At 42.8% G+C, this 12,512-nt stretch overlaps 1 protein-coding gene across 4 annotated transcripts in view; it reads left to right on the top strand.

The window, feature by feature from the left end:
• tnnt1 (troponin T type 1 (skeletal, slow)) overlaps positions 1–11,657 on the top strand; it is a 37,606-nt gene extending 25,949 nt beyond the window's left edge. For all 4 annotated transcript variants that reach the window (XM_077212770.1, XM_077212769.1, XM_077212772.1 and 1 more), the window contains 9 exons: positions 4,285–4,306; positions 4,416–4,476; positions 4,777–4,893; positions 5,030–5,107; positions 5,233–5,346; positions 5,425–5,534; positions 10,277–10,367; positions 10,563–10,603; positions 11,397–11,657. In XM_077212770.1, coding sequence (XP_077068885.1) covers positions 4,285–4,306; positions 4,416–4,476; positions 4,777–4,893; positions 5,030–5,107; positions 5,233–5,346; positions 5,425–5,534; positions 10,277–10,367; positions 10,563–10,603; positions 11,397–11,442 — 680 coding nt within the window. In that variant the 3' untranslated portion in view covers positions 11,443–11,657. The remainder of the gene's footprint in view (positions 1–4,284; positions 4,307–4,415; positions 4,477–4,776; positions 4,894–5,029; positions 5,108–5,232; positions 5,347–5,424; positions 5,535–10,276; positions 10,368–10,562; positions 10,604–11,396) is intronic.
• Positions 11,658–12,512: the final 855 nt, after the last annotated feature.

Genomic DNA, 12,512 nt, shown 5'->3' with positions numbered 1-12,512 from the left:
GAATGATAACTACCAAGCATATCCTCGCGCAAGTTCTGTCAGTGGATCTGAAAGACGCTTACTTTCACATTTCAATAGCACCTCATCACAGGCCATTTCTGAGATTCGCTTTCGAGGGACAGTCATACCAGTACACAGTACTGCCATTCGGCCTGTCACTGGCACCCCGTACATTTACGAAATGTATGGATGCAGCACTTTCCCCCCTGAGACAGCGGGGAGTGCGAATACTAAATTATCTCGACGATTGGCTAATACTAGCACAATCAGAGAGCCAGTTAGTGACACACAGGTCTTGGATTATCAGTCATCTAGAGTGCCTAGGTCTAAAATAGAGTGCCCCCGTCAAGCGGTTTCAGAGGATGCTCGGTCTCATGGCCTCAGCATCAGCTGTACTCCAGCTAGGATTGTTGCACATGCGTCCTCTCCAACGCTGGCTCAAAAGCCGTGTCCCCACCCACGCGTGGCGCTCGGGCCACTTTTTAATCAGAGCAAATCACGGCTGCATAAAAGCCCTGACGCTCTGGAAAGCTGTCGAATGGTATCAGTCCGGCGTGAGTTTGGGTGTAAACACAAGGAGAAAGATGATCACGACAGATGCCTCCAAAATAGGTTGGGGGGCCCTTTACGAGGGCAGGCCTGTCTCCGGCTTGTGGTCAAACCCGGAGAAGCGCCTACATATAAACTGTCTGGAATTGAAAGCGGTCGCTTTGGCTCTCAGAGCCCTGCTCCCGTACCTGAGGGACGAGCACGTCCTAGTCCGAACGGACAACATGACGGTAGTCTCGCATATAAATCGTCAGGGTGGACTCAGATCGAGCTCCCTGCACTCGATGGCCAGGGAGCTCCTCCTATGGTCCAAGCGCAACCTGCGCTCGCTGAGAGCAGCGCATGTGCCAGGTGTTCTGAACCAGGGAGCGGACATGCTGTCCAGAGACAAAGTTCTCCCAGGAGAATGGTCTCTCCACCCCGTGACGATTCAGTGGTTATGGCAAACCTTTGGCAGAGCAGAGGTCGACCTCTTTGCCTCCAAGGAAAATACACACTGCCCTCTCTTCTTTTCAAAGAGCACAGACGCGCTCGCCCAAGTCTGGCCGAGCCGCCCGCTGTATGCCTTCCCTCCGGTTGCGATGCTACCTCAGGTCATCAGTCGGATCAGGGAGGAGAAATGTGCAGTGCTCCTGGTAGCCCCACTCTGGAAAAACCAGACGTGGTTTCCAGAACTGATGCAGATGATACAATCTGCCCCATGGCCGATTCCACTGAGGCTAGATCTCCTCAGGCAGGCCAACGGGACGATCCTCCATCCCCGCCCCGATCTGTGGGCCCTCCATGCGTGGCCCCTCAACGGATTCCCGGGAACCTCGCCAGTGGAGTGTTGAGAACCATCACTGAGGCGCGAGCGCCCTCTACAGGGCGCTTATATGCCCAGAAATGGAAGGTGTTCAGTGACTGGTGCAAGTCCAGGAACCTGAATCCTGAGACATGCGAAGTACCGAGTGTGCTCGTTTTCTTACAAGAGCTATTGGAGGCAGGCCGCACCCCCTCCACGCTCAAAGTATATGTGGCTGCCATAGCGGCATCACATGAACCGGTCGAAGGACGCACACTAGGGAAAAACTACCTAGTTGTTCGTTTCCTGAGGGGCGCCAGGAGGATAAATCCCCCACGCCCCCCCTCGGTGCCGATTTGGGACCTGGCCACGGTCCTGGACGCACTTAAGCGTGCCCCGTTCGAACCCCTCCGAACTGTGCACCTTAAACAGCTCTCGCTCAAAACTGCTCTCTTGCTGGCTCTCGCCTCGGTCAAGAGAGTGGGCGACCTGCACACGCTGTCATCAAGCGCTACCTGCCTGGAGTTTGGACCTAACGACAACAGGGTTGTCCTCAGGCCAAGACACGGGTATATTCCTAAAGTGCTCTCTACTCCTTTCAGAGCACAGGTGATATCTTTGGCCGCGCTATCGTCCCCAGCAGACGAAAGTGACGCTAATTTACTCTGCCCGGTCAGGGCACTTAGAGTATATTTGGAACGTTCTGCCCTGTTCAGACAGACAGAGCAGTTGTTCGTATGCTTTGGCGGCCGCACTAAGGGTCTGGCTGTGTCAAAGCAAAGAATATCGCGCTGGATAGTTGATGCTATAGCGCTGGCTTATGAAGCCAAGGGCCTTCAGTGCCCCTTGGGCATCAGAGCTCACTCTACGAGAGGCATGGCCTCCTCGTGGGCGTGGTCGAGTGGGATACCCATTCAAGATATTTGTGCGGCTGCAGGCTGGGCCTCACCGTCCACATTTATCAGGTTTTATAACCTACAGGTCCCCTCATTGCACTCTAACATACTGTCGGTCTAACTATGCATAGGCTGGGGTGTGTACATGCTGAGCATTGTCTCCTCCCTCATAGAATCACATCTTTGCATCTGATGTGGAGGATTTTTCATACATGACAGTACATAAAAATGTGCTTGTGTGTGTCTTTGGACGCCCTTTGGGCCGTTCCACGTTGTCCCTTTATAAAGCCCGCCTTCGGCTGGCTCGTTGGATAATTACTTCGCTCAAAAGCTCAGGCATCGGCCTCCGGCTTAATAGAAGCGAAGTCAGCACGCACGGCGTTTTACATGGCGTTCCCATAGCGTAAGCATTACGCAATAGGAGAGACCTCTCGAAAGGGAACGACTCGGTTACTAACGTAACCTCGGTTCCCTGAGAGGAGGGAACGAGTATTGCGTAATCTGCCGTGCTTGTGCTTGGTCAATTTGCTTCAGTCGATTGAACCTAAAGAACTCAGACGACGGGGCGCCCAATATATAGCCCTTGGCCACGCCCATCTTGGCGGGCTCTGACGCGCGTGGACGCGAAGCACACACATTGGAAGCGGGTTCAGAGTCGCCCCGTCATTGGTTCGTGCAAGTTGCCGCAGCACAGCCAATGACCGAGCTGCCTCGCTCATTGCTGTATGCTGTGCAGCTGCAATGCGTTTTACATAAAGACTTCAATATTTCTCGAGAAAAGGAGTTTTCCCATAGCGTAAGCATTACGCAATACTCGTTCCCTCCTCTCAGGGAACCGAGGTTACGTTAGTAACCGAGTCGTTATATTGCCGCACTCAAGCGCACGCATAAAGCTTGCCACAAAGAACTGGCCAAAGTAATGATTATGAATGTGTAAAAAATAGCAAGGAGACATTTAATTGTTTATTTATAATCTGGTGTTTTCTGTGTCGCTTCAAAGATGAAGTTGACGATGCGGACTGGCCATCAACGAATAAAGATATAAAGGCATAAAAAGGAAAATTTCCTCCCGTTTGGCGCGCCCCATCTGTCACGTCTCCATTCCCCACCAGTGGAGCGTGCCACATTTGAGAACCGCTGGTCTACACTATCATACTAAACTGCATTTGAGTGTGTTGAAAGTTATAATGTTATTATATGTTTTAGTTTGTTGGCTGTATAATACTAGCAGTAAGCTAGATCAACATTAGAATAACATACTGATCATATTCTAACATTTCATCATGTTGAGCTATATAACATTGATTCGTTTTATGTAGGCTACATATACTCTCCTGTCTAGTGAAGTGCATGCAAGAGCGACATCCTGTCAAGTCGAACGCGGACATGGAGCTCTCGGCATCTCGAAAACGTCACGCTGATATTAATACTCATTGTATTTCTCCTTTTGTCCCAAAGTCTGCTTGGCATGGTCCATAATATTTGAACGAAGCAACAACAGCGTCCCGCTAAACATTACGCTAAACATCCACGTCTGTCGCCATGGTTACTATGGCAGTACAAGTGGAAACTGGGGAATAATGGGGATATTACTTCATTGACAGGTGACAAGTGACGGGCACTATTTAAAATTGTTAATTTCTCTGAATTTACAAATTCTTGGAAACATTTAGGATAGTGTAAGTACACAATTGAAAGAAATACATAACATTGTGCAAGTGGTTTTTGGATATTTTGATACAAAATTCTTACATATTGTACCTTTAATACTATAAATCACAGAGTTTATTAAAAATTTACATTTGAACTAAAGTGTTCATGAAAGAACTGTTACAGTTGTGTCCTTTAGTTTCATATTTCTTCAGAGGAACCAGTTTTATAAAAAAAAAAATCAGATCATTTTCAAATGTGAAATGGTCAAAAAACAGAAAAACATGCAACCAGTATAGGGCAGCATATTGTATGGTTATATGGGCGAACAAAAAAATGCTTTATAATACATTTTACAAGAACTGCCTTGTTTCTTTTTTCCCTATTTGTTTTCTCTTTTGTCAGAGGAGGAAAGACCACGGCCCAAGTAAGTGTTTGAACTCTCATTTGTCAAACCACAGTCACGCTCTGTATTTTCCAGATATCTTCAGGCACTTAATCCCCACAATCTCTTGCTTTTATACTCTCCCACACAGGCCCATGGTTCCACAACTTGCCCCTCCAAAGATTCCAGAGGGTGATCGGGTAGATTTCGATGTAAGTACCAGTTCAGTTCAGTTCATCAGTTTAGGATGAACTGTAAAGTGAGAATTACTTAGGTAATATGAAAGGTTCACTTTTTACATCCTGAACTGTATGAATGTTTATATGGTGGGTCCAATGTGAATGTTTATATGGTGGGTCCAATGAAGACTAAGCAAACTGTGTTTGTTTTTGTTGAGATCGGATTAAATTCATATCCAATTAAATACCAAATGCTTTTAAAAATAACATTCAGTTTGGACTTCATGGAAGTTATGGCTTTCTATTTCTAATCTATATCATTTCCTATCTCAGGATATTCACCGAAAAAGGATGGAGAAAGACTTTCTGGAGTTACAGACTTTAATTGATGTCCACTTTGAGCAGAGGAAGAAAGAGGAGGAAGAACTGATCGGTCTCAAGGACAGAATTGTAATTCAGTCTTGATCTTTTCATATTTTTTTCTCTTTTATGACTTTTATTTACCACAAAAACCTTCTATACTCATCTTTGTCTTTGCTTTGTACTAATTTTCTCCATGTTGGCCATTTGATCCACCTGTCCTCAGGAGCGGCGACGGGCAGAACGAGCAGAGCAGCAGCGTGTTAGAGCAGAGAAAGAAAGAGACAGACAGACGAGGATTGCGGTAAATTAGAAGTCAAACTTAAAACATAGTAAATAAAATGCTCAATTGCTCTCAAAGTTGTATGTGGAATTTAATACAGAATTTCAAAATCGATGTGAAATATAATGTCTGTGCTCTCTCATCAGGAAGAGCGCCAGAGGAAAGAGGATGAGGAGGCTAAGAAAAGAGCAGAAGACGAGGCCAAGAAGAAGAAGGTTTTGTCCAATATGGGGGCAAACTTTGGTGGCTTTTTAGCCAAGGTAGGCTACTGAGCCTTACCTTAAATACAGTAATGTACCAGTAATACATGTTTGTACATATGTGTTTTTGTGTTTTAGGCAGAGCAGAAAAGGGGGAAGCGTTTGACTGGACGAGAGATCAAGAGAAAGACGCTTTCAGAGAGGCGCTCTCCACTTGGCATCGAAAATCTGCGAGAGGATGGGTTGAGGTGACCACACACATACACATCCATGTTATAAATAATATAATATAATTTAAACTTTCAATAATAAATCATTAAGAAACATTATGTCATGGACTGGTTGTATAACACGATGTAGATGATGAAAGTCAGGTCTTTAATTAATAATCCACATAGAGTAACAAAAATGAGGACAGGCAAAGCAACAACCGTTGAACATAGACAAGACCGGAAAACTAAGAAAATAAACACGGGAACTTAAATACAACAGACAAACAAAGGTAATAAATCACACAGAGCTGAACAGAATGAAGAATCAACTCAGTAACCATAGTAACTAATAATGAAACTGACAGGCAGGGAGAAAGCAAAGACAGAAAATCTGAACATAATCGTGGCGATAAAATGCTTAACGGACCATTCTTGCTAAATTCTTGCTAAAAACAACAACAACAACAACAACACATAATTGTAATTCGGTTGCAAAATATGTTTTTTAATTGCGTCAACACTTAGTATACTATATATCATTAAAGATAATATTAAACAGGATATTCCTTGAATCATAAATAAACAACAGAAAACAATATATTTTTCAAGAAAATACTAATCAAGTTGACACCTGTATACACAGTTGACCCCACTGTTACCCGTCTCCCACCTCAATAGCAGAAAAAGTGTTTTGCAGTAGACGACAATAGACAATAAGTACATTGTACCTAACTATTATTATTATTATTATTTAGATGTAAGTACAAGTAAAGACACCAAATATAAAGTAAGACCAGTCATTCTTATATTGTTCAATTTTCTGTTGAACATCCGGATCACTCGCCTTTTTGCATTTGTACATTTGTAAATGTAAAAAAGTGCATTAGGTTATATATGAACTGAAGTTTAATTACATTTGTAGATTTTCAAGAAGTGCATGATCATATCAATTTAAAGTTTAATGACATTTGTAAGCATTTTAATTTATATTAAATAATGGTCTGCTAATCAATCAACATCTAAAGTAGGTTGATTAAACAACAAGCACATTACCTCATATTTCTAGCTATGTGAATATAGCTATATTAACTAATGATCTGTTAAGCATTCTATAATGTTTGTTAGTGATTTATTGATGAAAGTTATAATAAAGTGTTACCATATGTTTTCCGTTATGCAAGATGTGCAAAGGATCTATAATGTTTCATATAAAATTCATGTTTCCTTTCAGGGATCTCGAGCTGGGTCGAGACGCGGTGGGAACGCCTCTGAGTGATTGCGTCATAAAGCACGTATGAAATCAGTCCAATGGCGAGCAAACAGCTTTTTGGATCGTGTGTTCCTCCCTGCCCTCGCTTCATTACGAGTGGCGACATACGCGATTTATGTGTCATTTGTTTGGGAGTAAAGCTGCATGCACGGTCAGCTCTAGTAAAAGGGGGCTGACAATGTTCATTTATAAATTCCCGACGTGTAACCTATGCACTATGGAGAGTTTTAGCTCTGCTCCTGTTGGCTTTCTTCTTGAGGGAAGAATGTCAATTAAGATTATTTGGCTTGGATCTCAGATCTGGCATGTGCCTAGGCAGCGGGTAGACAATTGGGTCCGCAATGTATATAAATGTGCAGAGGACTGCAGACGGGAATTCCATTTCTCTCTTTCTCTTATGATTGTGTGCAAACTAGTGTTTGCATTCTATTATTTAGGCTATGGTTCTTTTTGTTTGAGATTATAATATGAATATTCAGCCTGTCATGCAGACCGTATTCTTGTCTGCTTGATTCTGGCTGCATTTAATTTTGATGAAATTAAATGTTAAATACTCTTCTGATTTGCTGTTAATACACTATATTCAGCCTTTCACCTAGATCGTTTTTACTTGTTTGGTTGATATTTGGCTCTATTTAATTTTCTCAAAAATTAAATATGCATTCATCTGATCTTTGAGGAGTCATTTAATTCTGAGGAAATAAATGGTAAAATCCCAGGAGGAAATGGATAACACTTCATTATATGGTGCTCATCTCCCTTCTGTGCCCTCCAGTGAGTTCTAGTCTCAGTGTCTGACTCGCAGAAGGAGGGTTTAAGAGGGGTAAGTTTGGTTGGTTCCTGCCGGTTATCCGTTTCTGGATGCTGGATTGGCCTCTCAAGCTATACTAGAGACAAGTCTCGAGAGGCTGGTTCCTTTAGTAGTCTCATCCGTAGTCTTATTGGGTTAAGACAGATCTGAGGACAGTCGTTATTTCGAAGAAGGCTTCGACTAAGAAGTCCCCTCTGGAGAGAAACGATTTCCACCTCATCAAAACACAGTGCCCATTTCTCCTCGGCGCCCTCTGGGGGGCTACTCTCTGAGGAGGGTCGCAGCGCTGCCAGTTTGGTTGTTCCCTGCTGGTTCGCTGATACAGGGCACCGAGGTGGCTGTTTATCCAATACCAGAGGCTAGTCTCAAGAGACTGGTCCCCTTAGCAGATATTCTGGCAGCATGGAAACTACTGCCAAATATATCTCGTTGCATCCTGCTCACAATAGAAAAGGGTTACAGAATTCAGTTCGATTCTCGTCCGCCCAGATTTCTAGGGGTCCTCCCTACGGTGGTGGACTCCGAGCAGGCTCTGGTTATGGAGCAAGAAGCAGACTCTTCTGCGAAAGGAGGCTATAGAAAGGGCTCCTCCTCCCAGCAGGAATTCAGGGGTTTACAGCCATTACTTCATTGTTCCAAAGAAGGATGGAGGCTTACACTCAAACAGATCGTGTCACAGACTCAGTCCGAGGACTGGTTTGTCACTATAGATTTGAAGGACGATACTTCCATGTAGCCATCCATCCTCATCACAGTAAGTTCCTGAGGTTTGCTTTCGGGGGCGAAGTGTACCATTATCGGTTTCTTGCCTTCGGCCTAGGTTTATAACCCCGTAATTTCACAAAATTGATATTCAGGGCATTCGCGTGTTGAATTACACCGACGACTGGTTGATTTTAGCTCAATCCAAGCAGATGACAGTTCGGCATCGAAATGTCGTTCTGTCTCACATGAGAAAGTTGGGGCTGAGGCTCAGTGCCAAAAAGAGTCTGCTCCTTCCAGCTTAGAGGACCGCTTTTCTAGGTGTGGTTTGGGATTCTCAGCTGTAAATGGGGTAAAACTAGGTCAGTAACTCACTGTGAAACAGTTTCAGAGACTGATGGGTCTCATGCCAGCTGCGTCCAACATAATAACTTTTGGCCTCCTGTACATGAGACCCCTGCAGTGGTGGCTCAGAACCATGGGGTTTTCTCAGAGGGGAAATCCATTTTGCATGATCAAGGTCACGCAGCGATACCTATGTGCCTTAGTCATGTGTAAGAAACCTTGGTTCCTCACCCAAGGCCCAGTGTTGGGAGCTTCTTGTCGTCGCGTAATGCTAACGACAGATGCTTCCTTCGATCATGAGTGGTTGCTCGGCGCAAGGTCTTTGGCAGGACCATCTACTTTCTTGGGACATAAATCGGCTAGAAATTATGGCGGTGTTTTGAGCTCTCAAACACTTCCCCCCAGACCTGAGGGGCTATCATGTGCTTGTCTGTACAGACAACACATCGGTGGTCTCTTACATCAACCATCAGGGGGGTCTGAGGTCACGTCACTTATGCAAATTGGCTCACCAGATCCTCCTGTGGGCCCAAGGTAATTTGCTCTCTCTAAAGGCAATTTACATCCCTGGGGTTTTAAATGAGGGAGCAGACATCCTGTCGAGGCAGTGGCCGAGGCCCGGGGAATGGAGACTCCACCCCGAGGTGGTGGAGCTCCTATGAAAAATTTTGATCGAACAGAAGTAGACCTATTCGCATCTTAAGACACCTTAGCTGCTTACCACATCCCTTTAAGTGGTGTATCATTGGAGAGAAACACTCTAGTAATGTTTCTTTTGTGGCACTGTGAGGTGTCAGACCAAGAGACTAGGAGTATGGCTGCTTCTAAAAAAATATCGTCAGGAATTTCCCTCCAGTATGTTTGTGATGTGGCGGGATGTTGCCTAGCCGCACACATTAGTGAGGTTTTATGATCTTGACCTCGGCTCCATCACAGGGGCGGAGTTGCTTTCATCTTTGTGTGCTCAGAGATTTCACACGGACAGGCACTTGTTACTATGGCGTTGTGTGTATAGTGTTCCCACCGCGTCTCAACGCAGCTCTAGTTCCCTTATAAGGGAACGTCTCAGGTTACGTATCTAACCCTGGTTCCCTGAAGAGGAAACGAGATGCTGCGTCGCCCTGCCATACTTCCTGCATGCCTGTGAGCGACTTGCTTCAGCCTATCTGAAGCTAGTGACTGTTAGTTCCTGGTATGCTTTATAGTTTCCTGGGCGATGACGTCACATGACTTTCCATCACGCCATTGGACTGATTTCATACGTGCTTCATGACGCAATCACTCAGAGGCGTTCCCACCGCGTCTCGACGCAGCTCGAGTTCCCTCTTCAGGGAACCAAGGTTACATACGTAACCTGACTAACCATACGTCTATTCTGACTAAACCCAACTGTGATACTTTTATTCTCATATATTTATATTTTTATTTCTTATAATTTGTAGTATTATGTTTCTTGTATTTGTATTTGTATATGTCCACTGGAAGCCTCAGTACCAAAAAAAATTCCTTGTGTGTTCAAGCACACTTGGCAATAAAGCTCTTTCTGATTCTGATTCTGATTCTGAGACGGTTTTTTGACTGGAATGTTTTTTCCATGCTCCATGAATAGTTGTTTTGCATCATCATCTGTTCCTTAATCCCAAAAAACAGGAAGCGAGCTCAGGAGATGTGGAACTGGATTCACCAGCTGGAGTCAGAGAAGTTTGACCTCTTGGATCAAATGAAGAGACAGAAGTATGAGGTGTGGTGACTTTGTTTGCTGAACTGAGGTTTGAGAAACTGGTGAAAGATTTCATGAAACCTGACTGTTTGTATTGGAAATACTAATCTGTGCTTAGTTTAGCTAGAGAAAGTCAGCTAGAGAGATAGAGAGTGTAGAAAGTGAAAGCGCAAAGAAAACACTGTATTTATCTGAAATGTTCTTCCTTCTCAACAGATTGTTGTTCTACTGAACAGGATTTCTCACGCTCAAAAGTTGTAAGTCACATTAAGTTAATAAGTTGATTGTTTCAAATCGTTCTGAACATAATAAATTCATGCAGAAACATGAGTCTCTTTGCTAAGAGACATATGACAAATGAAAACAATATGTGTTCTAAAATCAGCTCAAAATATCAAACATGTTTGATATCATCCACCTTAATGGATTCATTGTCTGAAGCTAAAAATATCTTTGCCCATCTCTATGCAATTTTCTGTGAAATCTGTCAACTCAGACTGCCCAAAATCTGCAGACTGACTTTGACTTTCGGCAACTAGCATCGACTTGTCCAGGCTGCAAATCTGGGTAAAAATCTGAACAAAAGTCATATAGTGTATTCCTGCCTAAAAGGGAAAGTGCATCCAAAGATGAAAATTCTGTCATCATTTACTCACTCTTGTGTCGTTCCAAACATACATGCATTTCTTTCTTCTACTGCACAAAAGAAGATATAATGAAAAATATTGATAGCCAAGCAAGTTTCGGTTCCCATGACTTATTTTTATTATTTTTGTCAATACAATGGAAGTCAATGGGCACTGAGACTTGCTTAGTTTCCCACATTCTTTAAAATATCTTATTTTATGTTCCACAGAAGAAAAAAGTCTTAAAGGTGAGTAAAGATGAGTAAAAGATGACACTTTTTTGTGGACTATCCCTTTAAGTGAAAATTAGGCTTTACTTATTTCTTAAGCATTTTTCTTTCGTGAAATAGTATCTATAATAGTCTGTCTTTAAGAAAAACTGTCTCTCAATTGTGCTGATGTTTCACCTCTTTCTTTATCACAGCAAAAAAGTTCACGGTAAAGGAAAGGTCGGAGGTCGCTGGAAATAAGACTGGAAAAATTCTGAAAAGCCAACACTGAAACTTTCACTTCTGACAATTTCACAGCATCACCAAAAGAATAACATTTATGAATATGTTCAAAACCTCTCTCAGACCTGATGTGCTTGGATAGATTTATCACTTCTGCTTGTTTTATTCTTATTTGTAAGGCACTTTGGATAAATGTGTCTTCTACATGAATAAATGTCATTGTAAAATGCATCTGATTCATCACTCATTCACAGTCTTTTTTAGCAAACTAGACTGGTTATGCAACTGAAACCATTTCACTCTGAAAGGGAAGAAGAATGAAAATATACTGGAAATGAAAATAAACTGTCAGAGAGAAGCGTCTTTGGTGTGATTAAAGAACGTTTGCCTTCATCCATACTTTTTAAAACGGCCTGAGAATCCTGTTTTCATGAGGATGCACACAAAATTGTGGTTTCCAGCTCACGTGTTTGGCTATTAATAGCAAAAGTCATTTCCATGTACTTTCTTAAATGTCTTTTGGTCAGTTTTCATTGGGATTGCAGAAATAAAATGGGATGTTACAATTTGCCTAGGAACCCAAAAGTTGAAACTTATGATCAGGTGAAGTCTCTTGTGCTGGATTGACAGTGGTAGGAAAAAAATGTGTGAGGGAGTGTTCACCTCTTTCATATACCATCATTGTGCCATATAGCTCCCAGCAAATATTTGTTTTAATTACAAGTGTAATTGTAAAAGAAAAAAAAGGTGTGTACTGTAATGGCTAAGGCTCCATGAAGGCAACCGGCAGGCCCATATCAACACTATACGACATAATGGAAGCCTAAGCAATGATTTAACATACATTTTGTAGATTAACTCATTCCAGTGAGCAGCATTTATAGAGATATAATTAAAACATACATATATAAAATAAACCAAATTAAAATTACTGACATTTTTACCTAACCTGAACGTGTTGATTTGCTGTCGCCATCTGGTGGCCGGCGTTTGTTCATTCACAATAAATTAGAAAATTGTATGTCCTACTGACAAATAATCTAGAAACACTGAATCAAAACCCTGAAAAAGAAGTTTATTCAAGTGTG

The sequence above is a fragment of the Siphateles boraxobius genome, unplaced genomic scaffold (assembly GCF_051911475.1).
Source record: "Siphateles boraxobius isolate OS27281-9 unplaced genomic scaffold, OSU_SipBor_1 66, whole genome shotgun sequence".
In the NCBI taxonomy this organism is placed as follows: domain Eukaryota; kingdom Metazoa; phylum Chordata; class Actinopteri; order Cypriniformes; family Leuciscidae; genus Siphateles; species Siphateles boraxobius.
The sequence above is the reverse complement of the archived record's forward strand: the minus strand, read 5'-3'. Positions and strand labels throughout refer to the sequence as shown.